General features: G+C 34.4%; 3 protein-coding genes across 6 annotated transcripts; 1 reads left to right on the plus strand and 2 right to left on the minus strand.

Moving 5' to 3' along the window:
- Nucleotides 1-438: 438 nt before the first annotated feature.
- Nucleotides 439-7,470, plus strand: LOC147408775 (BRCA1-A complex subunit BRE-like protein). 4 transcript variants are annotated; one of them, XM_086421744.1, is made up of 14 exons: nt 440-669; nt 851-938; nt 1,028-1,217; nt 2,319-2,409; nt 2,561-2,596; nt 2,683-2,781; nt 3,985-4,115; nt 4,244-4,292; nt 4,424-4,513; nt 4,593-4,646; nt 5,049-5,114; nt 6,414-6,511; nt 6,593-6,679; nt 7,187-7,470. In XM_086421744.1, the coding sequence occupies exons 1-13, from the start codon at nt 583-585 to the stop codon at nt 6,660-6,662; spliced, it is 1,149 nt and encodes a 382-aa protein (XP_086277870.1). In that variant the 5' UTR covers nt 440-582; the 3' UTR covers nt 6,663-6,679; nt 7,187-7,470. The 4 variants fall into 4 exon arrangements, with proteins under 4 accessions (XP_086277878.1, XP_086277885.1, XP_086277870.1 ...); XM_086421737.1 differs by lacking the exon at nt 7,187-7,470 and having other exon boundaries at nt 6,593-6,857; XM_086421752.1 differs by lacking the exons at nt 2,683-2,781; nt 7,187-7,470 and having other exon boundaries at nt 439-669; nt 6,593-6,857.
- Nucleotides 7,471-14,435: 6,965 nt separating this feature from the next.
- On the minus strand, nt 14,436-15,913 carry LOC147408776 (uncharacterized). Its single transcript, XM_086458969.1, has 4 exons — nt 15,453-15,913; nt 15,269-15,331; nt 15,102-15,176; nt 14,436-15,007 (listed from the first exon to the last, which is right to left on the minus strand). The coding sequence occupies exons 1-4, from the start codon at nt 15,807-15,809 to the stop codon at nt 14,585-14,587; spliced, it is 918 nt and encodes a 305-aa protein (XP_086315095.1). The 5' UTR covers nt 15,810-15,913; the 3' UTR covers nt 14,436-14,584.
- Nucleotides 15,914-24,149: 8,236 nt separating this feature from the next.
- Nucleotides 24,150-26,222, minus strand: LOC147408777 (uncharacterized). Its single transcript, XM_086458973.1, has 4 exons — nt 25,306-26,222; nt 25,128-25,193; nt 24,922-24,996; nt 24,150-24,826 (listed from the first exon to the last, which is right to left on the minus strand). The coding sequence occupies exons 1-4, from the start codon at nt 25,879-25,881 to the stop codon at nt 24,263-24,265; spliced, it is 1,281 nt and encodes a 426-aa protein (XP_086315099.1). The 5' UTR covers nt 25,882-26,222; the 3' UTR covers nt 24,150-24,262.
- Nucleotides 26,223-27,245: the final 1,023 nt, after the last annotated feature.

Raw genomic sequence — 27,245 nt, forward strand, 5'->3', positions numbered from 1 at the left:
TAAAAATGATGAATCCATAAGTTTGTAGGTTATAAAATGACAAATGTATATTTTGAGAATTAAAATGATTAGTATATCAGACTCGGAATTTTGTTATAGAGTTGCGTTGGAGTGACATCAAAATGTATCTCATGGTACTCATGTTGACGTGAAAGTGTGCAGGAATCGTTAATGCTCTTTGACTCCCATCTCAATGAAATCATTTATGATTTTACACACTTTCACGTCAAAATGTGTGATATGAAGTAATCTTAAGGTCACTTCAACATTATTCTTCGTCGTAGGTTTCACACTCAACTGACGAAATGGGGCTTCACCCATTTACATATGAAGTGGGACGGCGTTATGAAAATTCGGTGTGGCAATAGGATCTCTCATGTCCTGATCTCACATTTTTTTATCCGTCCTATTTGCACCCACCTTTATGCTCAGTCTACCCATTTTCTTCAATCAATTACCGGTCATCCACCAAATTTGCTTTAAGTTGGTGCAGTGAGCACAAATGGTGGGTGCTAATAACCTGTACTTTTTTTTTGAGGGGGTTGAGAAACTCAGAAAAGGACCGAAAGCGCTCTCTCTGTGATGGCCATGGCTGTCGATAGTAAGCTTCCTCCACTAATAGCTTCGCAGCTCAACTATCTCCTCACTCACTCCCCCCTTTCTGTAAAGGTAAATCCCTCCACTATCCACACATCTCATCTCCATTACTAGACAAAAGACGATTCATGGTAGAAGAATCGAAATATTGGCATCGAACTTTGAACCAATCTTTCATAATTTTTTTAAAAACCCTAGATTGCAAATTTATATATCTAGATCGAAAGTTTACTACATGTTTATGATTCCGCAGGTTGATCAGATATGGTCTGGTTGCAAGAATCCTCAATTGTCCGATCGGTTCACTCTACTCATCCCATTCTGCCTCGATTACATCCGATGTTTGTGATTTTGTTAAAATTTATTATGATTTCTTCATCGTATTGCTTCTTATAACTCATGTTCTTATAAATGTTCAAAAAATTTATAGGGGATGTGATATACAATGCACAGTATCCAATGGCAGCTCCGGATGTTATATTCGAAATTGAAGAAGAAAACTTCCACCCCTTTGTTGTTATTGGTGAAAGCGAAGCAGATGCGAAGAGATCCAAGAGCAGTTTGTGTGATTGGAATAGCAAAGACCCTTCACGCCTATTGTTGCTTATTCAGGAACTAAGGTTAGGGCTTGGGAGTCTTGATGTTGTATTCAATCCTCCGCCCATTAGAAATTTGTGCATGATTTTGTTCAAGAAATACCTTTTATTGATAACTCGATTATCATTGCAAGCATTGTAGGTGAGTTAATATAGAAAATTGTAAGAACTAAAAATAGAAGAAAATCATACTTGACCTCACTTTCATAATTTTAGAAAATTCTAATTGATAATCCTAACGAATCCCTACCAAAACGTTCCATACATCACAACTTGCCATTTGTGATGTGATACACCTAATATGATTCACGATATCTTATGTATCATATTACATTGCATCATTTGCTTTATTACCCCCCACCCTACAATTGCACGATCCTTTGTAAAATGAACATATAAGTGGTTAAATGTAATATTAAACCTTGATCTTGTGCAGTGTGTTATTGATAGATGGCCAAAGATGTCCAATCTTGCTTGCTGGTGTTCATCGCTTGTCCGTGAAGTCCGTGACTGTTGAACCCGCTCTCTTTTTTTTAGTCTGTCGGAGCCGATAGCCCACTTGATTAGATTTGCTAGGATCTCTCTCAGGAGCATATTTAGTAGGGTCATGCTACTTGAATAAAAAACTATTGTTAGAGAGATTTAAGATAAAAAAAAAAGTGGAGATCATGAGACAGAGTCTGCGGATTAGAGATGTTTCCAAAGGTATAGAGGGGAGGAAGGATTTTTATTTAAAGAAAAGTAAAACAATAGTAAAGCTTAAAAAAAAGATATAGATTTGGCAACAACTATCGCGCTAGGCTTTGATATCATGTTGAACTGTTGAACAAATAACTTTTATTGATAACTTGATTGTCATTGCAAGAACCCTATATGAGTTTATATAGAAAATTACAAGAACGAAATTAAAGAAAACCATACCTGACCTCGACTTTCATAATTTCGAGAATACTAATTCATAATACTAGCCTTCTAAATATTTCCAAATCTCTACCACAAAGATTGATACACATACATCACAACTTGCTTTTTGTGTTGAGATACATCCAATATGATCCAGTGTATCTCATGTATCATATTAAATTGCATTATGTACTCTATTAATTGGGTCGTTTTGTCTTCTAGGGATTTGTACAATTTGTACCAGAGGAAGCGAATCGGAGAACTTGATGATGAGAGGATAAAATTTGAAGTTAGCACCATTTTTTCCAGGGAGGTAATTACTTCATTGAGAATGTTTGGTTTATCTTCCTTGTAGATAAACAAAACTAACTTGAACATGGCATCGACTAAGTTCGAGTCAGTTTGCATTCTTTTAATGGTTGGGTGGCACATATTGATTTGTTCACTAATGTGGTCATGGATAGGGCATCGAAGTCTGTATGATTTCTGGACCTGAAAAGGTAAATACTTTTGATGCTTCTATAGTTCCTTTTAATCAAATATATTTGCCAAAATTCTGTTTAGAGCGATTGAAATTTTAGTGTAGCTGGAGGAGGTGAAATTTGCTGTACCTTTGCTGGACATGAACTTAAATAAACTGGTGCATGGGTGCCCATGGAGACATCCACAGAAGTTATACTTGCAGGTTATTTCTTGCTTCTCTTAGTGGTTTAGCTAATGGGTAACATGTGTGGAACCCTAGCATTGATAATGATCATAATCATTAGAAAATTTTAGCATGTTTCAGTTGGGCATATGGGGTGTAATGAATATCTAGGTTAAGACACGTCGTTCTTGAAATATCTTAGTTTTTGAAATTTATATTTTGTAAGGGTGTTTCTGTTGATCTTTTGGTGTGTGTATACACAAATGCAAATTTTGACCCCCCAATTTTATGAAAGTCTTATGGAATTGTAAAGTTATAAGGGTAGTTCTGAATTTAATAATATAAAACTGCAGAATTCGAAAAGGTTGTCCCTGAAAATTGAGAAAAAAATATGAGACAAGAGTATCATCATCATCTATGCCTTATGCCTAATATTGGTGTTGACAATATGGAAACAATTTCGCCATTCAGTTCTATCTTGAGCCATATCGTCAGTCAAGGCATCAATTTAACCTGATGCTCGCACAGGTGGAGTTTTAAATATCATATAAGTTGTGTTGATTTATATGCAAACAAAGACCTGGGATGAATACCCCTCCTTCACACTTAGCAATTCAAAAATTAAGAATTAGGATTTAGAGCGTTTGGGTTAAGATTTGATTAAACTTGTAGGATTCATCTAGTACCTTGTGTAGGATGTTAAAAGCTCAAATGCACTTATTATATGTGTATATGGGTGCTTATGTGTGTACACTTAAATATGGGGGTATTTTAGAGTTCACCGTGTTTGTGAATGCAAGAGAAATGATTGAACAATAGAAGTCATAAACATGAGATGGAGGGATTTCTTCTATTCAGAAGAATTTGAAAAAAATGGACAAGAAATCTCGGGGAAGTGTTGTTTCATTCCTCACTTTTTGAAATGCTTGAAATACAAGATTACCATTGCTTGTTTAGAGTTCTTTCTTATGTTGCATGGGGAAGAAAGATCATGTGAAGCTTGACAACATTCTAAATTGCTGGTGAATTCTAACATGCACACACACACACACACACGATAATGTATAATGCCCAAAGGACTTAGAACCACACTTAACTTTTCATTGGTCAATGCTGGCCAAGAGATTAGATAAAAAAAGGACTCATTGGATTGAAGGTAATAATGCAAGGGGGATTGAAGGATGCATCTACTTGTTTTTTTTTGCGTACAATTGGTTTAAGTGATTTTTTGTATGGATGCAGGTGGTATTTCCAGTTAGCCGGAAATACTCTTCAGCTCCTTCTGCCCCACGTATAAAATTAGTTTCTTCTTCAGAGTTGAAGGTGCTATTTTCTATTGAAGATGTTAAGCTTCCTACATGGTTAGATGGAATGTAAGACGTGTCCATTATTCTGTAATTACCCAGCATGGCAACATTTATCTTTTTTTCCCCGTGATTTTGAGAGGAAGCACAAAGATTTTTGTTGATATTTCCTGTTTTTCATTTTTTGGTTTCCAAAGGTGCATGGCTGAATATCTTCCTACTGTAGAAGAAAATCTAAAGGCAAAGGTTAGTTACATTTTTTTTTTATGCCCATCATTCTTATTTGGAGTTTCTGTCAGTCAAGGATTCATGTGAAGTGTTAAGTAACATTAGACGCACTATTTTGGGTCCATAACCCTATATGGTTCCTTTTTAAGATCTTGGAGGCAGTTGCATCGGTTGGCGCTAGGAGACGCTTTATCGAGGCTTTAGCTCCTCTGTTTGGAAGGCCAGTGGAAGCTGATCCAGTATGCATCTTAGACATCACTGTATCTTCTCATCTAATTAATTAAATATGTTTGATCTGATTTATTCTTTCCCTGTCAGGTCTTTTGCAGGAAGGCTACAATTCTTGCTGCCTCGGGGATCTTTACATTTCTGGTATGCTATTTGTTTCTTGTGAGATGGAATCTTGTTTTGTTATCTTTTGATAACGAGGGATATTTATTTCTCAAAAAATTGTCTTTTTTCCAACATACATGACCTACACATGATATCAATCAGACATGCTTATATGCAGTAGACCCCTTGTAAGGGACTATCCAGGGACCAAAACACAGCAGTTAGAGACCAACTCCTAACTGAGAATGCAGAATATTTCTAGTGCGCTATGCATGGATCATTGTGTTCAAAGAAAATCCTCTAGAAAATATTCCTTTTATGTAGTATTTATATCCAAAGTTTTAACCTGGATGATCTGTTTTTTCTCTATTATTGTCGACACATCTGCGTCCTATTTCTTATTTTACATTCAAATGAGAAACTCCCACATGGTTCTTGTAGGCGCACTTTTCCCTTTCAACTCAGTTTCCTAGGCAACAACCTGTTTTGGTGCTGCAAAGTTCTCAGGTAATGAATAAACTTCAACGTTTCTAATACCTACCTTTATTCATTCATGTTTTGATCAGTGTTCAGAAAGTATCAGAGGTGTGTGCTCGAGATTAGGGGTAAGCAAAATTCCTCGAGGCCTGAAAGGCATATACATATATATACCCTTTGAGGCCCGAGCCTGCAATGGTCAGGCATACACAAGTTGATGCTTGCTTCAACGCCTATATATTTATAACCTTTTCTGAAAAATGTTAGGAATATGAGGCTTATGCCCCCACTCCAGGAGGGTTATGCCTCGCACAGCATGAGGTCCTGCTGCCTCACCCCATACACATCTATCAACGTTCTAAAACCCTTGCCAATTACAATATGTCACAAAAACACAGAAATTGGTACAACGCATATACATGCATCGATCTCAGCTTTTTTCCTTCTTATACATGTGTAATTGGATAAATGCTTTAATATTCATACACAATAATATATCATGTGCCTTCACTAGCATTTTTGTGTGCTTAATTTGTGTGTGTGTGTGGCTTATTCCACACTGTGCCAAGGCAGCCTTACAGCATTGAGAAAGCCACTCTGTTCCCCACATTCTGGTTGCAATTCTTGTCGGGAATTTTGCTCACTTAGGATCTATTAACCCATAATCCCTTTTCAAAGGGGAATAAGGATTTTCACTTCTCACCCCTTTGTACTTTTAAAACCATACCACCTTTGTATATCATGAACCTATTGGGTGTAGATTTTTCAGAGTCTTTTCATCTTCTTTTGGAAATATGGAGGCAAATTTGGACTGTAAAGGACTTATTTTTGTTGAAAATTTGAATCAGTTTTTTGGGTTTCAGGATTTAACCTCTAGTCCTCCACTGCACATCAATCTCCAATTCATTATTGTTTTCCGCATCTGTTTTCATTATTATCTAGTAACACTGCAACTTGGGTGGGTTGGGGGGGTCAACCCAAGCCCACCTGACCTTTGTACAACTTGATCTAATCCCAACCCGATCTAAAATCAAGTTTGCCTGTCCAAGTCATATGATTAATTATAAAGGTGAACTAAGTATAACAGCTTACTATTAGTAATATATTTATATTATATTATAAGGTTGGGTTTGGTATGGCTGGGCTTAAGGCCTCAACCTTAGCCCATCTCTACTTTTTGCTGGGTTCTCAAATCCCTGACCGAGGTAACACTGAGTAGAAAAGTTCAGCCCAAGCCCATCCAAGGCCTTGTTGGGCTGTCCAAGTTTTATGGTTGTGGCTTGTTAGCGCAGTCCTTACAAGTCAGGTCATTTTCTTGTAATTTTGTAGCATTTCAACTCTCAAGGAATGCCAATCATGTCACCTCCTTTGGCGGATTATCCATGGAGTCCAAGATGGGATGCATCACAAATGGCTGAGAGAATATTGTGAGTTTCTCCAAAAACTTGCCACTTTTTGGAATGTTATATGCATTATGGTTGTTTTATTTGTGCAAATCATTTTGGCAGTGAGTTTCTTGCGGAGGAATGTTTGAACTTTAAGAAGTACTGCAATGATACCCTACTTCAACAACACTAGTGTGGTTCATTTAAAAGGTGTGTAATTAATGTTCCATATACTTGACTAGAACTAAGCTCATAATGTGTGTTCCATTTTAACTCATCATTATTCTTTTATATGGTGTTGGATTTAAGTATTCTCCCCCTATTTGTAAATATTTTCTTGATTTTTTGTATTTGAGCGCTTGGTGGACCATAGTTTAGTTGGCTGACATATTGAAAATGCCACTTTGAGGTTGTGGGTTCAAGTCCTGTGAATCCAACCATAAAATGTAGTCTTTTTGTTTTTTGGTAGTTTTAATTATGGGAATTTTACCAGGTTTATCTTGACGATGGAAGACCAATAGTTTAGAAAATCTTTTAGTTGGAGTCATCAAAAGATGGTGATCTGGTTGTTTGGACAAAGTTTTGCTTCTAGATCTTCTATCGTATAATTGTTTAGTTGTCAAGAAGGTGGAGATAACCATTATTTTTTCATCATTTTCATTGCAACACCCCTTTCTTTCTCTTTAATGATTTCTCTACAACTAAATTTCCTTGCAGCCTAAACCAAGGAAAGAGTGGAGAGGAGGGGAGGGATGTAGATAGAGGTAGAGGGGGAGAGAGTGGATATGGGAGCAGAGACAGGCAGAGAAAAGAGGGGAAAGTAAAATACTTAATTGGTTTATTTTTCATAAATTCATTTATTGTGTTGTGATAAAATAATTCCGACAATGTGAATTTTCAGGGTCGAATCACAAATTTAAAATCTTGTCTGGCTGGACATTGTGGGCAGTCTAGACATGAATAAAATCAGCTTGATTGGCTAGAATTTTGAGTATTTTTCATACGGTTGATGATTTCAAGTCACGTATTTTAATCATTCTTGAGTGCTCAAATCTGACCAATCAAGTTGACTTTTGGTGTGTAGAGATCAAACAAGAGATGGGCCTCATGTATTCATTGGTCAAATGGGTCTAAGGAAGTGTGCCATAATGCATTTTTGGGGTAGAGGACCTCAAGCTTTTGTGTCGCAATAGGACCTTGAGAACTTTAGAAACTGACTCTCAAGGACCAGCCAACAATTTGAACCTTCTTGTGAGACACATTTAGTAATGGGTTGGCAAGAAAATAGACCTGCAAGAAACCTTGGGGAGAGATTGAAAATTAGGGCATGTCGATCATTTTTGTTGGTCTCTCGTGAATGACCATGGTCGAGGTGGCTAGGTCATCGGTTCAGAAATGCACAGGGCATCTCAAATATTCACCTAAGCCTAGAAGAGGTAGGTCTAAATTATCTATAATCTTCCCATTTTAATCTTTTCTGGGCCAAATCACCCTTAAATTGGGTCCCTTAGGTGGAAAAGAAAAAAGAAAAATCATGGTCTACAATCTGGACCAGCAAAATGTTTGAAAAATTCATGATCACAAGATTAAAAAAGGACCCACGTTACAAATAAATCAACATGAACATCACATGTACTATCCACGCTATGTAGCCCCAAAAGAAGGGCGAGCAGGCTGTAATGGCTATGATCCCAAAGAGATGTGAGTTTAGCTTTCTGTAGCACTAATGGCACGTTCGTTGGTTTGTATCAACCACCGAGATCCCTGGAAGGCATTAATTTTTTATTTACACCAATTTATGGAGTTTTGTGGTCTCCTATATTGATAGAGGTGCCATCTTTGTCAATTACAAATTTCACATACACGATATAAGTAATTAATGGAATTGCTTGCTATTCGCACAAGCACAACTAACTCGTTCCATTTAGACAAAGTAATATTATTATGGTAGGCACCACAACTTAATTATTATTTGCCTCCAAACTTATAATATATGTGTCCATGAAAATAATACCCACATCTGTTGGATAACAAAGAAAGCCTCTTATCACTTGTTCTTTCAAATAGGTTTGTTTCTAATTTCTGATTCTCAAACAAATAATTTAAATGTGAAACAAAAGTACTACATACCAAAAAGGTTCTTATTTCTACACTTGCATATAGGGGCTCTAAAGTTTTCCCAAAGATGGGAAGAGTACGGGTGGAAATGGAGGCAAATACCCAAATCAACATCCTTCAGTGTATTGAGTCTCAATACGTGCACTTTAATACAATGCAACCTAACTATCCCAACTTCGTGATTTAATCCTATTTAGCATGGTTTGATGCATCTCAATACATCTTAATAAAATACAACATAACTAGTACTCTAACACAACCAAACACACCAAGGACGATAACATTTTATTTTACATCAGTTTACAGAGTTTTGTGGTCTCTTGCTATAATATATTTTCATCCAAGTGGCATCCTTGTCATTAACAAATTTCACACACACAACATAGATAATAGAATTGATACAATTCACCCAACAGCCAAGCATAATTACTATAATTCATTCCATTTAGACAAAATATAATATAAATATGGTAGACACAATAACTTTCTTATTATATATATATATATCTCCAAACTTACAAAGTATCGAAGAAAATACACACATCTATTAGACAATAAAAGAGTCCTTGTCACTTGGTCTTGCAAATGGTTTCTCATATTTTTAATTAGAGACTTTATTCTACCATTAGATTCTCAAGTAAGTACTCTCAACTAAGGACAGAAGTGAGACACACCACACAGACTTTTATTTCTTTACTTGCATATAGGAGGGCTTTATAAAATTACTAATGGAAGCAAATACCCAAACTAAGGGTGGAAGTAAGGTGGAGGAAGAGTGGGGGTAGTAGGAAATGGAAGGACAGGTGGATAAGTTTTTGGGATGTCTGGATGAGATGGAATCTTTGGGATGTGTGGATCCTTTGGAACCTTATGAATCAGTGGATGTTTCTTGATTTTGTGGATAGGGGGACATGGTTTCTTATACTTTGGAATATGATGAAAGAAGGGCTTCTTGTATTTATGATGGAGTAAGTGATGGAAAAGCTCAGGAGAGGTCTCAGTATTGACATTCTCTTTGTCAACAACCTCGACAGACTTATCTTCGCAGTAGCAGAAACCCGCCATCAATATTAAGGTCATAGAGAAGACCAAAAGGGCTGCCCTATTGAAGTGAAGAATTCCCATTTGGAAAATCAAATAAGAGAGATAGAGAGAAGGAAGTAAGCTCACAAGTTAATTGAGCTTCTTTGTTTGTTTTTTTTTTATATTGAAGTTTAGAGTGGTCATAGTCCTTTTTATATGGAGAGTTTAGAGGGATTAATTAAAGTGTGAGCCCACAGAGAACTTAAAAGTCTTATAGGTGAGTGTGAGATGGAGTGAACAATGCTCACCGATTTTGCAGCTATGAAGTCATTTTCTTCATTCAATGGGAAGGTTTCAATCTTAATTCCAAGACTTCATGACCGTAAAAGTAGAGATGTAGCAGAAGTATTACTATTGATATAACAAGTCGGAATTTGTTGGTAATGAAAAGCCAATGGCACGATGCCACATGTACATAGAAAAGGGTAAAATAGGAAACCTTAATGAGTTGTGATAATCTGACTCCCCCCACGTGACACGTGCTAGATTTTATGCCTCAAGATACACATGTGCACATCCCCATAAATATGTGCAGTTGTGTATCCAAAGGAAAAAAAATATCTATGATTATAGCATATGCTACATCAGGAGAATATTTTTGAGTATTCCTCGTGGGGGAGGCAAAAAATCATTAACTCAACCTTGATTGCATAACCATCTTCTCCCACAATTTTTTCTCCAAATCCAAATAAGCAATCGGTTGATGTTATTCAATACACGTTGTGTCGTGCCATTGGTTTAGCAGCTTAGTGCAAGTTTTCATTAACAACAAATCTCAATTCCTTGGAAACTAACATGTGAATGTTATTTGATGAAGAGGTCATTTTATTTTGTGTAGTTTTGCATAAGAAGGTTTGTCAAGTGGTGGCGAATGATTGTTCATTTGCTATGTAGTCGTATGACGATAAGTTAAGAGAATATGCTAATTTTTGTGTAAAAACATGCTTATTTAGTAGCAACACCAAATATATAAAAAAATTACCAATAAAAAAAAGTTCAAGAAAATATTTAGATCTGTTTGGTTCAATTATTGGCTGGACCGATGAGTTGGTTGATCCCACCAAGACAGTGAGGTCGGTCCTAATCAAATTTATTAATCCTTTAATTTTAGGGTGATTTTCATATGTCCCTCCACTTTTGGGAGTTTTTGAGAAATGTGGTGTGAAACTGATGGCATGCCCCATTGAACAAGGTTTTCTCTTATAAATCAATAGAAAATGCCCTAAATGTCCCCGTTTTCAACTTCTAAGCAAAGAGTCTTTGATTTTTCTTCTTATAATCAGACATTTTCAAACTTTTCAACTTTTATGGTAAATTATTCTTACACTATTGACCTATCAATTGGACCAATTTTGGGAAGAAAAATAAATTTTTACTCTATATTACACTTTAGGATTTGACCCATCAATTGGACCGATTTAGACCCCTTCATTGACTAGTCTCGATTGTAAATCATTGCCTATATATGTGGGACGGATTTAGAGAGGGGGGCGGGGGAGCTATTGACACATATAACAGTGACGGATAAAGAAATCTGCCACTATTGCCCTCACAAAAATTTTGTCCACTCTTAATTGCCCCCACGTGGGTAAAATCCTGTCTCCACTACCCTGACTATATGTATATAGATTGTGTGATGAAATTACAAGACAATATCTCAGGTACTACCATTCCACAGGCAGGCTGTAGTTGATTTAATGTTGTATTGGTGGGTTCGAATTCATTGATCATTGTTGATAGTAGCATACCATTGGCTTGGATCAAACAGAGGTATTGTGTTATTAATCGAACAACCACCTAACAAAACTTTAAGAATTGATGCTGATGGATCTCGACGAGCACCTCTTAGGTTTCGACAATCCAATTAGTAGACCCTTAAAACTCTCTTTGACGGTGTGTACTTTAAAAATGTCAGAAATCCATAAGAATAAGGAGGAATAACCCTAATTTCATTTTGATTAGCAAATAAATTTTATATTTTAGAAAAAGACATACAACATAAAAAAGCAAAACTACTAGCAATTAGAAAAATTATACAAAATCAAAATTCACATTAATAATAATCAATTGTCCACAAATCAAAATAATAAGATGGAATAAAAAGGTTAAATAAAAAAAATTATAGTTAATATGAAAATATTTATATATTAGTATATAACATCAGGTTTGGGTTGAGATATTTTGACCCAAACTCAACTCAATTTCTACATAACTCGGCCCAAGTTTGCCCGTCAATTGGGTTCAGCCCGGATTGAGTTTGGGCCAAGCAGCCCAAGTTGCAGCCCTAACCTCAATCTTATCAAATAGATCAATAGGAAAGAACTAAATGTCTTCCAATTAAAAACTCTAGATTTTTTTTTTTTACAAAAATCCGTCGACTTCAATCTTAGGCATAGATTTTTTTATTATTATGATCTTTAACATTTATTAAGATAGGACCATCGGGGAGTAGAAGACGGTTGACTTTTGGATAGAAAAATCAAGGGTTCTCGACGGGAGATTAAAGAAAATGGAGTGAAGATGATGTCGAATAGTATTTTTTTTTTTACCCATAAAAAAAGTACAAAAAGTCAAGGATTTTTTAGCTAGAGGTTGTAGATGAGGGTGTTTAGATCATTTTATGTTAGTCTTTTATGATAGACCAAGGTCAATGGGTATGCCATGAATTTGAAAAGAATCACCAAAATATGGAGGGGTATGTCCAAATTGCCTGTCCACTTGTCACATACATATATTAGAGATGACATTAACCAAAGAAAATCAGATTGGCATGGCTCAAGTTCCTAATCTCAATTTATGATATAAATTTTTTTTTGATTACCGGGTATCTCTGTAGATAGTGGACCAAGCTCGTATCTAGGCTTTTCTTAGTTCATACACCATGGTCTTATCCAAAGACTTATTTTGGAGCACGTGCACATTACACGCATCAAGTAAGTGAGGGTGCACCCTGCTAGGTATCGAACTCATAACTTACGTGCATCAACCACTCACCTAAGTGTGCAATAATAATACAAAATAAACAAACTATCTCAAGAAACGGAGAAACATAGAACAAATCCAAAAAAACTTATGAAAAATATAATATCAATTGTTAATATCTTAGTTGTCAAACACACTCTTTCATTTTTTCCATTCTAATTTGAGATCCTAATTTGAATGTTGGAGTGCAATCAAAAGATAATTCTAGATAAACGTATGTGACATTAGAATTGAGGTGTGTCAATTTTTCATTAACAGCAACTTCGGACTCTTTATATCTTATTTGGGATATGGGTTTAAGAGAGTTTCATTCAGTTAAACCACTGAACATGATTAAGGAGGTATCACTTCAGATTTTACAATTAAGAGGGTGGGCGAAGAGAAGTGGCAAGCTACGTGTATGGCGGGAGAGGGACTACTTGTCAATATATTTTTGATGGGCGTGTGAACTTGATAACTCTCATATGGAAAATAAAATATCACTCAAAATTTAATTTGTTGTTGACGTAAGAAATAATAATACAAAATAACCTTGCAAAATCTTAAATATTCTCCCTAAAGTTGGAGGAAACTCTCTTTCAAGCCTTACTTTTTCAATTTCTTACATATTCTTCCACTCTAGGTCTAATAATATCAATTTTGAATCAATGAGTGTTGGGCCCAGTGGCTAAGGCATCCCTCCAAAAATGATGGGGTTTCGATTTCAAACTCTCTCATTGGCCATCTATAAGGATTTATCTTTGTTTACTTGATATGTGTGATTTGTTGGGTATTGCATATATCTTAGGGATTTGGGCAAAATGTCTAAAAAGCAAGTTATCTTATTATTGCTAGTCAAGCATACAAGTCCAAAACTCCCATTAAAATAATAAAAATGATATTAATTTTGTAGTGGCTAAAGCACCCTCATCAAACTTGATTGGTCTCTACATGATTACTTAAAGATTTCAAAAAGATGACTATCAAGTCAAGAAATTATCCATCGTAATTTCATATAAATAATTATAGTGCTCAACGGCCGAATTCTTTACCATATGATCTGGATCTGAAATTCGATCAATAAAATTTAGAACCAAATCCAATCCAACTAAATATTCACTTAATCCAAAATAGACTTTTTTATTGATTCCAAAATAAATATTTACTTTCTAGTTTATGTTAATCAAGATACCCGAACAAGTTTAGTTTTATGTATAAGTCTACCAACAAATCTGTCCATAGTGAGAGATCGAGTGAGAACTGACCATGTAATATGTAATATGTGATGTGTATAAAATTTTTTTTAAAGTATAATTAGATCAATCCAAAAATTTATTGGAATTCTAAGATCCGAATCTTATTTTTTTCGAATTGAAACGGATCGGGTATTTACCAGCCCTATTCTCAGTTGTTTATTCAACGTAGTTTGGGGATAAGAACGATAGGCAAACAAGAACAAGCAACGATTGGATCAAAAGATTTGCCAATCTTGGACATTTTGTATTTTCCCATAACGTACTAGAAATCATCAATCAAGAAGTAGAAAGATGGAAATCATTAGAAGTGTTATCGCATCTCAACCGCTCGTTTGATGTAAACCCTCATTAAGCGTTTGTGGCTAACGTTGGACTCCAACACGACTCTTTTATCTTAGTATGAAACTAAAAAACATTTGTTGGCATTAACTGCCTAATTTGACAACTGTAACCTTAAGTTTCCAATTTAGAAACTAAGCATCAAATCAAAATCTTCAATCAAATTAGGGTTTTTTATTTATGGATTAGAACTCCAATAAAAGGAAAAAATAATTATAAAAAAAAAAAAAAAACTCCATTAAACCTCTCCGCATAAGTTCTATAGTTACATAAAGCAAAGCTCATTGGACCCATTTGAGTCTGTCAATCAACAACAAAAAAAATATAAAATTTTGGAGAATAGAAACAAAAATCTTGATCAGCTTCGTGTGCTCAAAGAGGCCATGAATATTTTTTCCTTCTTCTTTTCCCTCTTTTCCTTATTGAGCTCAAGCCTTCTCTTTCTTGCCTGAGCAGAAGCGATTGCTGTCATCTCAAAAGTCTCCTCTGCTTTAATGTTGAGATCAGGGATACCAAATGGGCTCAATTCCTTCACACAAGCTCCTCCAGAAAACAACGATGGAGGCATTAGGCCGTATGGGTGTTTCGAATTCTCCACAATTTTGGCTGACAGTGATGTTTCATTGTTGATGGATGGCTGTGGTTGATAAACCTTAATGGGTTCCTGATCTTCTTCTTCTGGAGTAATGTTGGGGATGGGTTTGGGTGCCATCAAATTATCCGGGCTGGTAGTTCTATTGGAATAGAATTTGAGATTCCCCATTTCAAGGCGAAAACTTAGCTGTAAAAAAGATAAGATTGTAAGAGACCCAGATTAATCAGGAAACCCCAACGTAGAAGGAAAAAAAAAGTAGGATTAGATCAGAGAGAAATACCTCCAATTGTGCTGCTTTTAACTTCTTGTTCTCGATTTTTAGGTTCTCGTAATGCTCTCTTACCCTTTTTATCGACTGATTAAAAAAAAAAACACAGCAAGAAATCAGATTAAGATGTAAACTCTCAGGAAAATAAAATTCAATAAAAATAGAGAAAAGAAACTCACCTCTCTTAGATCTTCTCCTTGCTTTGATAATTTCATAACAGTTTCCTTCAATTTTTCGTTGGACTGAAAAGAAGAAACACAATATAAATAAAACAAAGTAAAAAGAAAATTCTTAAAACAGAACCGAGAATCAAATCAAACCCATATGTTCTAACCTCAAAAAAATAAATAAAAGAAATGTTACCTTATTTTTTATGATTTTTCTATTAGAGGGCTTCGACCTATAATCTGTATCACTAGGAGAGAACAAAAGAGGGGTTTCAGGACTTGGCCTCTCAACAACCTTTTCAACGATATGAGTCTTCTTTCCATTACAAGAAAGATTGACAGATGAGTTCACAACGGGTTTCTCGCTCTCGCCATTACAAGGAGTGAGAGACAACTGTTTGTTAACAAGAGCAGATCGTTTTCTTTTAACAGCCCATGAACTTCGTGTGAAGATAATCGAACCCATCTCTAGAAGAAATTCAGCCACCTCTAACTCATCAGCATCAAATTCGTCTGGACCGAAATCGTTATTCTTCACTATTTTCTGCTCCATTTTCTCCTTTTTTTCGCTAAAATTTAGCAGAGTTTTCCTATCTTTTGACACAAAAAAAAAAAAAAGCACAAGAGATGGAGAGAACGAATTGGAGGAATGAAAGAGAAGAATGGATTTTTAGGCGATGGTCTCTGTTATTTTCCCATTTATAAGAGAAAATCCATGGCGCGTTGTGAGCTCCTGCCACGTGTCAAATCATGGAGTTGTTTGAGTCGTTCTAGGGTTTATGGGTAAGTGGGACTCGGAGACCTTAGACTAAAATAGAAGTATTCTATTCTGTGTATCTCGTCTAACCTGATATCGAATCCGTATCAAACGATCCTACTCGTCCAATCAATTGAATTGTACTCTTTTTAACGGTTTAAATAAAAAAATCGTCAGCATTTATATTTAATTATCACTGGGGTGCAACTTGATTTGGTTTGAGGTCAAATGGGAATCCAACTAACATAGGCCAACACCACTACACTAACATTATAAGCAAATCGAATTGCTGGGTTCTCTAGTTTTTGACTCAGAACTAAATCAAACCATCCCAAAGCTATCGATTTGAATTGAATCAAGTTGCACCCCTAGTCATCACATAATACGTGGAGAGAAACACTTGATCATACAATCAAGATGAACCAATAAAAAGTACAATCGGTAATTTATCAAAAAGTGTGATAGTACAAGGTTGAAAAAGAGGATATTTGGGTCATTCTTTCAATAGACTAATATCAAGGGGTATGACATCAATTTGACAACAAAGGCATCCAAAACAAAGGACTCATGTTTGAATTAGCATCAAACTTTTACTTATTGCACATCAATTAAAAAAAAAAAATGAATAATTGAGAATAAATAAAAGTTTGAAGTGTTAAAAATACTTTTTTTACTAACTAATTTGAGATCCTGACTTATACACTATTGAAATAGAATCAAAAGATATTCTAGACATTATCATGGAGACATGTGGGTTTTTCTTTTAGCTTGAAAAACAATTTTGTTAATGGGTTAGTAAGGAAAGTTTCTCTCATTGCAAGAACTTGTGAACTTTTCAAAATTTTAAGAACTTTCCAAAATAAAATAAAATAAAATAAAAGTTATGGCTCGTGTGGATACAAGAGCTATAAGTACTTAGAACATAAATACTCCCAAAAGTACTTTCTGAAGTAAATGGACAATTGTTGTGTATTTGAATGCAGATTCTTAGAAGTAATGTGAGAAATACTTTTGATAGAATTTTGTGTTTGGGAAATATTATGAATTCTGTTAAAATGATCAAAATGTCCTTATAAATATCATTTACTATTTTTAACATTATAAATCAACAAATTATTCTAAAAATAAATAAAAGTAAATATTGTTTTTCTCCATAAAAATTTATATAAACATCTAACAATTATATATAAATGGAAGATATTGTAAGTAAATATATACAACCACTAAAAATATGAAAAAACTTTCACCACATTAATGGATAGTAAATTTGTTTGTAATTATTCATATCAATCTTATAAGAAGAAACTTTCAATCATGGTTGGAATCCTCATAGATAAATCATTAAGTGAACAATTGGGGGAGGTAGAAATCCAAATCCAAATGTTACGTTAAAAAACTACCACCACATCAATGGACAGTAATATAATATTATTCAATTGCATTTGTTAGGGTATATTTGTAATTTTTTAAATTTATGAGGGACATACTTATCTTCGCAAGAATCAGAAGCACTTAGAAAAGTCAATCCACACAGGCTCTTAATTTTCTTGTACCAACAACAATTGAGGTATGAGTCTAAGCTCATTATAAAAAAAAAAAAAAAATGATAAACTGATGAACTAATAGCATAAAGCCACGTGTATTAAAAAAATGACTGGATTGATTAGGTGGACACAAAATTACGGGATAAGATGGTTAAGTAATTCAGTTTTTGTATTGTACTATTTTCTTTGTACATGTGGCATCAGGTCATTGGTTTATAAGTTTAGCATATTTTTTTTATTTATAAAAAAGCTCTTTATTTTGTGATTGGGATATGTGTATAAGGGGACACCGACAGAGGAGGATGTCCAGTTAAACTAGCGAACATGACTTAAGTAGTCTCGTCGGACCTCATTGAATTGATCCTATTCGTTCAATCAAATCAAATAAATCAATCTTGATCATTTATAGTATCTTCACTGACACGTGTGAAAAAATAACTCGATCGTACGGTCAAGATTAACCAAAAGTAGAGTTGTTAGTGTAAGTCAGTAATAGTAATCTTTCCGAAATTCACTCTCGTTATCCCATATTAAGTCGAATTGTTTCTATTTTAGTGTTCTATTGTAACCAGACGATTGTAACTGTGAGGATTAATGAATGGTACACCACGCTCCTTAACAGAAGCTAGTGCCAACTCTTCTCACGTTACGACACGCGTCTATTAAATTTCGGTACATATTTTAGAGTTTAGACAATCCAAAGTCACAAAATTCTTTGAATTAGGGATTAGTTGATTAAATCTACAAATTAACAAATTAATCAAAGATTCCTCAAATTAATCATGGAATAAGGTGACATTTTTTATGCTCACCTCCAAAATTTTAGTTTTTTCAATATTCAAACATTAAGAAAATTTGAGGTTTAGAAAAAGGTTGAAGATGAAAGGTTTTGATAAAAAATCCAATTTTTTTAAAAATAAAGTATCTTGTTTAATCTATGAAATTTTGCTAACTTTTTAACGAAACATTCTCGAATATAAATGAATTAATTGAATTAATTGAATTGAACCCCACCAAATAATTATCAACTATTTTACTATGAGACAATCTAGTGTTTTAATGACGTGCGTGTTACACATTTTTGTAATTTTGAGACACCTCCTTAGGTTTTTAAATTTATGCCATGTACCCCTTGATCTCGGTCATTTCTTAGAAAATGATTAATTTTAGAAAGAAATAAGTTTATTTAGATAATTTTTCACTACTCCTTTAGAAAAAGATATTAGACACATGACATTAAAAATTAAAAAAAAAAAATCACCATACACTACATCAATCAATGATCTATTATCCTTAGAAAATCTCCCTTTATCTCGAGGACCAACCAGTAATATAAAGAATGAAAACAACATTCACCTCGGGGTAACTAAAAATGATTAATTTTTATCTTAAAATTGAGAATTTGACCCCTTTGCATTTTGGTCAGTATTTGAGATACCTTTATTTTCTCTGAAACTAATGAAAAATGAGATCGTATCGAACATCTAAGTAAAAAATCCTTGAATTTTCTTCCTAAAACCAGTCTTCTACCCTCAATCTTGAATTTTAACTCAGTCTACCTAGGGCATGATATAGATTGGACTCGACTCGATCTAAATGTATACGTATCCAGATCTAGATAAATCCAATTTGAATCCTACATAATAAAACCATATCCAAACCATTTTGTGTTCACCATAATTGGATACAAACTGACCCGGAACAAATTATTTGATTCGGGTTGAGTCTGATTTTAGTGAACCATTTGGCCTTTCCCCCTCCTATCTTATGATTATAACCCTTTCATTTAACCATTATGCCTAGGTTTGCATTAAACCTCAAGAGTAGCATAGGATTTTAAGGAAAGTGGAAGAGTATAGAATTTTACCTAGAAAAAAAAAAAAAAAAGGTTTTCTATTGGAGGATAAAAATAGGTTGAAAGGAAAAAAAAAATCATTTAAAATAAAAAAAATTTATTATATCCCAAGAAATAAGAACTGCACAAATCCAATTATGAGAAATCAACTGTGAAAAATGTTCAAAAGTCTATTATTAGTATTTTTTTTTTTTTGCTAATCAAGTGTCCGGGCCAGCTTGCGAGCATCACGACTAATCTCGGGGAGGACTATCACAGCAATCAATTGCCATGGTCCCCCAGTTAAATCATGAGAAAACCCAAGAGGGGAATCGAACCCATGATGTGAACATGCTTTCGAATACACTTATTTCATCTCAAACATTCACCAAAACATGGAAGGGCATGTCCAATTACTTGCCCACTTGTCTTGCACATATATTAGAGATGATCTTGACCAAAGTAAATTAGATTAGATGACTCAAGTTCTTACCTAAGGTCATAGCATTAGAAGTTTCCTCGATAATTTCTCAGATATAATCATATGTCAAGACGCCTAGGAAATGCATTGAAAATCCTCAAAGAAAAATAATTCAAAGTAGGTATTAATATTTAGTTGTGCATTAAATATAATGAACTCAAGTAAAATTGTCTTCGAATCCATTACAAAAGGTCAGACACGATGACTGTATCCCATAAGGAAGTAGAATCAAAAGATATTCTAGATAATTGTATGTGATATGATGTATGTGGATTTTTCTCCAACAATAATGTAATGAGACCGTTACATATAACATATGCACAATTCGCGAGGTTGAGGGAACATGTCAAAACCCTGAGGTTGGCTCAATGGCAATTCTGAATCGATAAGTAGTTAATGCCCATAAGTCATGAGTTCCAATACCCGGCATGAGCATTAAATCCTTAGGAGCTGCTTGCGAGGGCGCACCTTCACTTACCTGGTGTATGTGATTTGTAGGCGTTGCATGAGGCCCGGGACTAATCCTTGGACAAGACCATGATCTATGGATTGGGCAAATCTCAAATATGGTCTCTGTCCAGCTTCTAGTTATCGAAACAAAAAACAGAGAGCATGTCAACCCGTTTCAAAACTAAGGAGCTATGTTATATGTTAGGCAAAACATAGACGGTATGTCAATTTGTGATTTTGTTTTGAAAAAACTTTCCTTAGAAAGGAAGGTTTACTCAATGTGCCCTACTCAATGCGCCACCTTATGGCATCTTAAAACATGATCCGATACCATAGGGATGTAGAACAATATTTTTTTTAAGCACTTTACAAAAGAAAAAAGAACGTTAATTTTCTTTCATAGATTTCAGTTTTGGAGTTCGTTGGTTGTCCATTTCAAAACCTTGGCATCTTAAAACATGATTTGATACCATAGGGATGCAGAACAAATTTTTTTTTAAGAACTTTGCAAAAGAAAAAAGAACGCTAATTTCAATTTTGGAGTTCGATGGTTGTCCATTTCAAAACCTTGGCTCAACCCACCCCCCCCCCCCCCGCCACCTCACAAACAAAACAAAAAAACTTTAAAAAAAAAATGACCATAAAATCTAATGGTTCATTGGGTTGGATTGCTAATGTGACAATTCCGTGTGGACCCAACGACCTTAGCGTGTGTTTGATTGCATGGAAAATCAAATCCATGAAAAAATGGTATGGAAAAATGACAAGGATAAAAAAATTAAATCCATTGTTTGATGACACTTTTGAAAAATAATAGGAAAAAAAAAAGAGAAGAAGAAGGAGAAGAGAAAGATGAGGAAGAAGAGGGGAGGGAGGATGTGGCGGCTACGGTGGAGGTGAGGGTTGAAGAAGAAAAGGGGAGGAAGGGAAGGATGTGGTGGCGTCTGCGAAAGTGAGAGAAGAAGAAGAGAGAGCAAGAGAGAGAAGGTGGCCGACAACGATACGGTTGAGGTTGAGTGTGATGGTGACAATGGTGGTGATGATGAAGAAGAAGAGATAACTTAAGGTTTTAATTTGGGGATTGAAAATATAAGTGAATTTCCTTTTCCCACCTATGTGGGTGAGAAAGTAAAATATAGTTTTTGTTGGACTTTTGAACACATGAAAAACATCATTTTTCACATGCAATCAAACATACCCTTACTATTTTTCAGTCGGGAAAGCATGTCTAGAAGACTCTGGATTCAATATGGTGTCCCATTCCTCTAAAATAGATCAGGTGTATATGTGGCACACTTTAATTGGTCTTTAAAATACCTTGGGATCCTAATCAAGACATTCACATAGCCCAATATGTTTATTTCCTAATCAAATTGTGGCACATAGACACCGTTTGTATCTATAGAAACAGGACGCCATATGAAATGTCGACTCTGACTAAAATACCCTCCAATCCTTCTTTCTCCGCTCATTTTCTTTGTTAGCTGACAATAAAACCTAATCCACCAATTTTTAATTTTTTATATTTATTTATTTTATTTGTGGGGTAGGGGGCTTGGGGATTTATTTTAGGAATTGAGAATTGTTGTTATCATATTTTTTTTTTATAGGTAAGTTGGACTTGATCCCACGACCTCAAAAGTTATCTTGCAATGGATCAAACCAACTCAGTTATGTGTTTATGCCCATTATCAAAAAACAGTGATAAGTTGATGAATTAATGGCATGAAGCCGTGTGTATTGAAAAAAAATATTGGGTTGATTAGGTGGAAAGAAAATTGTAGGAGAAGATGGTTAAGTTATTGAGGTTTTGGATTTTATCCTTGACATGGAAGTTACATAATCATAAATCTTTTTCTTGCGTATCCCGAACTAAAAGATCTACGATTCTCTGATGGGAGCGTACGAAGCATCTACAAAATAGAGCGTCAGATTGTCATGGCTCTTTATCATTTTCTTTATACATGTGGGATCATGCCATTGGTTTATAAGCAATGGTGACTATTCAGTTAAACCAATGAACATGACTAAGTAGTAAGGATATACCATATATTTTTTATGGAGATAGCTTGTACTGCGTTTGGATAAAATTTCTTGATGACTTCTGCTCCTGCGGGGAGTTAGCAAACATTTGAATAGGTTTTGGCTCTTGCGCAAAGAGATGTATCCACACAGGACCTTGATAACTATGCAAATGAAAAATAAAATATTAATCAAAATTTAATATGTGGGTGAAATTTGTGTTTTTTTTTTTTCTATCTCATGTTCACTCAATTTAGTTTGGGATAAAAAATTCCCTAACACAGGGAAAAATGACTAGGATAAGAGGATGTTCCCTAGAAAAGATTTACCAACCCTAAGAAGTCCATATTTTCCCCAATCTCCATTATATCCATCGAGAGTACAAAACATCTCATCAGCCATTCGTAAAAATCCATGTTTGAGAGACTTTCAACCAGTGCTAAAATTCTCAAGACTTCCAACCTTCAAAAAGTCAAATAGATTTAGGGTTTTATTTTCGTAACTCAAAAATGTTCATTCGCACGTTAACTTTCTAATTTGCGAACTCAATCTTTAAGTAGGCGTTTGGATAGGACTCCTTGGCTACTTCTGACTCTTGCGGGGAGTTAGAAGTCGTTTGGATGCGTTTGTATGAACTACTCTCTCGAAGAGTTACTCCGCGCAGGAGCAAGAAATTACTCTTTATGAAGAAGTCAAGAAAACCTATTTCTCAAAACTCTTCTTGCGGGGAGTCAAAATCTAACGGTTCATTTTACCAAAATACCCCTAACTTTATTAATTTTCTATGAAAATATTTCTAATTCATTTGTCCTTAAATCAAACAAAAGAAACATTATTAATATTAAATTATTTTTTTTTAATTTTGAGTATAATGGATTTAAACACATTATATTAATATTTAATATTTAAAATATTATATTATATTATATTAATCTTTATTATATTATATTATAATAATATTTATAGTTAAACACATTATATTAATATTTAATATTTATTATATTATATTATATTAATATTTATTATATTATATTATATTAATATTTATAGTTAAAATGTCAAAAATAATATAGTTTGAAGGCATATTATGACACTAAAAGACAGTCTGTCAATTTTTTTTTAAAATTTTGAGTATAATGGATTTAAACACATTATATTAATATTTATAGTTAAAATGTAAAAAACAATATAGTTTGAAGGCATATTATGACACTAAAAGACAGTCTGTCAATTTTTTTATTTAAATATTATGTCAAAAATAGTCAGTCAATTTTTTTAAAAAATTTTAAGTATAATGGATTTAAACATATTATATTAATATTTAATATTTAAAATATTATATTATATTATATTAATATTTATTATATTATATTATATTAATATTTATAGTTAAAATGTCAAAAACAGTATAGTTTGAAGGCATATTATGACACTAAAAGATAAAAAACAGTAACTGGTATAATATAAGGGTATTCTGGTCTTTTTTCTAGAAGTCAGTATGGTTCCCAAACAGACTTCGAGCACAAAAGTACTTCTGCCAGTACTTCATAGAGTTGATTGCCAAACGCCATTTCTGCACAGAATTACTTTTCCAGCTCCTCCATAGAGTACTTCAGCTTCTGTTCTTTGGAAGAGTAGTTCTGCTCCTGATATCCAAACAGGCCCTAAGTTTCCAAATTAAGAAACTAAGTATCAAATCAAGCTTTGTTTGGGAACTTAGAAAATTACATTTCAAATTCAAATTAACCTTCAATCAAAATTACGATTCTTTTTTCCAATAAGAAAAATAACTCAAATGCAACCCCGCCGCATAAGCTTCTCTAGTTACAGAAAGCAAATCTCATTGGACCCATTTGAGTCTCTCAATCAACTAAAAATATAAAATTTGGGTAAATTAAAATAAAAATAAAAATCTTGATCAGCTTCGTGTAATCGAAGTCGAAGCGTCCATGAAGCTCTTTGCCTTCTTCTTTTCCTTTTTTTCCTTATTGAGTTCATACCTCCTCTTTCTTGCCTGAGCACAAGCGATTGCTGTCATCTCAAAAGTCTCATCTTCTTCTTCTGCGATTGCTGTCATCTCAAAAGTCTCATCTTCTTCTTCTGCTTCTTCTACTTTAATGTTGAGATCAGGGATACCAAGTGGGCTCAATTCCTTCACACAAGCTCCTCCAGAAGACAACAATGGAGGCATTTGGTCATATGGGTGCGGTTTCGATTTCTCCAAAAATTTGGCTACCAGTGTTGTTTTATTGTTGATGGATGGCTCTGGTCGATAAACCTTAATGGGTTCCTGATCTTCTGTAGCAATTGTGGGGACCTTAATGGGTTCCTGTTCTTCTGTAGCAATAGTGGGGACCTTAATGGGTTCCTGTTCTTCTGTAGCAATTGTGGGGATGTGTGTGGGTTCCACCAAATTATCCGGACCTATCGTTGTTCTACAAGAATTGAAATTGAGATTCCTCTCGTCAAGGCGAAGACTTAGCTGTAAAAGAGAGAAGATTGTAAGAGTCCCAGTTTAATCAGGAAACCCGTAATTTAAATAATTAAAAAAAAACAGATTAGATCAGAGAGAAATACCTCCAGTTGCGCTGCTTTTAAATTCTTTTTCTGAATTTTGAGGTTTTTGTAATGAGCTTTTACGTTTTTTATCGTCTGATTTAAAAAAAAAAAGATTAAGATGTAAACTCTCGGGAAAATAAAATTAAACAAAAACAGAGAGAGGGAAAGGAACGGAAGGGAAGGGAAGGGAAGAGAGGGGGAGGGGGGGAAGAAAAGAAACTCACCTTCCTTAGAACTTCTCTTCGCTTTGATAATGTCAAAATAGTTTTCTCCAATGTATCTTTGTTGGACTATAAAGAACAAACAGAGTATAAATAAAAATATAAAATCAATGCAAAATCTTAAAACAGAACAGAAAATCAAACATATAAAAAAAATGTTCAGAAAGGCAAAATAAATTACCTTCTTTTTGACGAATTTTATTTTAGGGGGTTTGGACCCATAATCTGAATCACTGGGAGAGAACGAAATAGGGGCTACATGACTTGGATTCTCGACCTTTGCAACGATGGGTCTCTCGCCATTAGAAGGATTAGAGAGCTTGGATTCTGCTTCATTGGGAGAGAACAAAAGAGGGGTTACAAAACTTGGCTTCTCAACCTTTTTAACGATGGGTCTCTCTCCATTAGAAGGGTTAGAGGGCTTGGAATCTTCTTCGCTGGCAATGAACGAAAGAGGGGTTTCAGGACTTGACCTCTCGACCTTGTCTACGATAGGTTTCTTCTCTCTATTACAAGAACGATTGACAGATGGGTTCACAATGGGTTTCTCGCTCTTGCCATTACAAGGAGTTTGAGTTTGAGTTTGAGTTTGAGACGACTGTGTTTTAAGAAGAGCTGATCGTTTTCTTTTACAAGCCCATGAACTTCGTCTGAGGATAGTCGAACCCATCTGTAGAAGAAATTCAGCCACCTCTAACTCATCAGCATCAAATTCGTCTGGACTGAAATCAGTGTTGTTCACTATCTGCTGCTCCATTTTCTCCTCTCTTTTTTCTCTCTAAAATTTTAGCAGAGTTTTTCTAACTTTAGAGGCAAAAAAACAAAAAGCACACAAGAGATGAAGAGAGAGAGAGAGAGAGAGAGAATTGGTGGAATGAGTGAGAACAGAGAAGAATGGAGATTTTGAGAGACAATGGTTCTGTTATTTTCCGATTTATAGAGACAATAGTGGTGCGTGACCTTCTGCCACGTGTCAAAAAATGGAGGTGTTGTAGTCGTTCTAGGGTTTATGGGTGAGTCGGACTGGGAGATCTACTTAAAATAGAAGTATTCAACTGTTACGTGGATGTCGTCGAATCTCATATCCGATCCGATCTGCATCAGATGATCCATTTCGTCCAATCACATTAAATTTTTGTTTATTTAAAAAATAATAATTTAAATAACACAATAAATTAACAATAGATAAAAATCAGTAATAAATCAATTAGTTCTTTAATGTATGGTGATGAAATAATCATGCAAATAAGGCACAATTGACAAAATGGATAGAGAATTAATCAAATTAAAATAATTAAAATTTGATATTTAAATTAATCACAATACTTTACTTCTAATCACAATCTTACGTTGTTTTTACTCACTCCCAGGTAAGAACAAACATATTATGACTTGTTCTTTAGAATTTCCAGGGCCTCCCTCGAAAAAGAGAGATGTATTGAGTTCAAGCCTTCTTACCCCCTTAAAGGAGCTTACTTGGTATGCGTGGTTTGTAGGGATATTTCATGTGCCCAGGGGATTTGGGTGGGATGTATTGCTCCAACAAATCAATTGCCTTGTCCTTGCTAGCCGAGATAATAGCTACATAATTGTTTAGTTTATATTTAGATAGATACTATTGACACCCCCAACTTTGACATATTACATTCCAAATAATAATAAATAAAATAAGTAAATTGTTGGTAATAAGTAAAAGTTAGGGTGCTAATATAAGTTCTCTTGTTTTTGTGTATTATATTTTTATTTTTTGGGTTTAAAATTTTATACAAGTGTAATCCCAATTATAAACAACTACCAGATTATTTGAATGAGTGTTAAAAAGTTCTTTTTTGTTGAAATAATAATTTGAGCTAAATCATTGTAATGTTTGAATAGTGTATTTCAATTATGGTGTGATAAATAATTTAAGAAATTGAGATGTAATAAATAAAAGTTACGGTGCCAATAACAACTCACTTAGAGAGTGGCTCATGTAAATGGTAGAAGTTGAAATAATTACAAATTTAGAAGTTATTTCGATTCTTCTTTGAATATTTATTAATGCATCCGAACTTTACCATTGGAATCTAATAAAATAACGAAGTCAAGGGATGCATGTCATCAGTTTGAAAATGTAAGGGG

Source organism: Akebia trifoliata, chromosome 2, assembly GCF_017979445.1.
Source record: "Akebia trifoliata isolate Shusen 1 chromosome 2, ASM1797944v1, whole genome shotgun sequence".
Taxonomy (NCBI): Eukaryota; Viridiplantae; Streptophyta; class Magnoliopsida; order Ranunculales; family Lardizabalaceae; genus Akebia; species Akebia trifoliata.

Excerpts from the sequence above, each read along its gene's own strand:
- LOC147408775 (XM_086421744.1), top strand. The coding sequence starts at position 583 with ATGGCCATGGCTGTCGATAGTAAGCTTCCTCCACTAATAGCTTCGCAG. Across the intron at positions 2,597-2,682 it reads TGATTTCTGGACCTGAAAAG|CTGGAGGAGGTGAAATTTGC; the intron begins GTAAATACTTTT and ends ATTTTAGTGTAG. Across the intron at positions 6,512-6,592 it reads CAAATGGCTGAGAGAATATT|TGAGTTTCTTGCGGAGGAAT; the intron begins GTGAGTTTCTCC and ends TCATTTTGGCAG.
- LOC147408776 (XM_086458969.1), bottom strand. The coding sequence starts at position 15,809 with ATGGAGCAGAAAATAGTGAAGAATAACGATTTCGGTCCAGACGAATTT. Across the intron at positions 15,332-15,452 it reads GAAAAATCATAAAAAATAAG|TCCAACGAAAAATTGAAGGA; the intron begins GTAACATTTCTT and ends TCTTCTTTTCAG. Across the intron at positions 15,008-15,101 it reads TAAAAGCAGCACAATTGGAG|CTAAGTTTTCGCCTTGAAAT; the intron begins GTATTTCTCTCT and ends TCTTTTTTACAG.
- LOC147408777 (XM_086458973.1), bottom strand. The coding sequence starts at position 25,881 with ATGGAGCAGCAGATAGTGAACAACACTGATTTCAGTCCAGACGAATTT. Across the intron at positions 25,194-25,305 it reads TAAAATTCGTCAAAAAGAAG|TCCAACAAAGATACATTGGA; the intron begins GTAATTTATTTT and ends TGTTCTTTATAG. Across the intron at positions 24,827-24,921 it reads TAAAAGCAGCGCAACTGGAG|CTAAGTCTTCGCCTTGACGA; the intron begins GTATTTCTCTCT and ends TCTCTTTTACAG.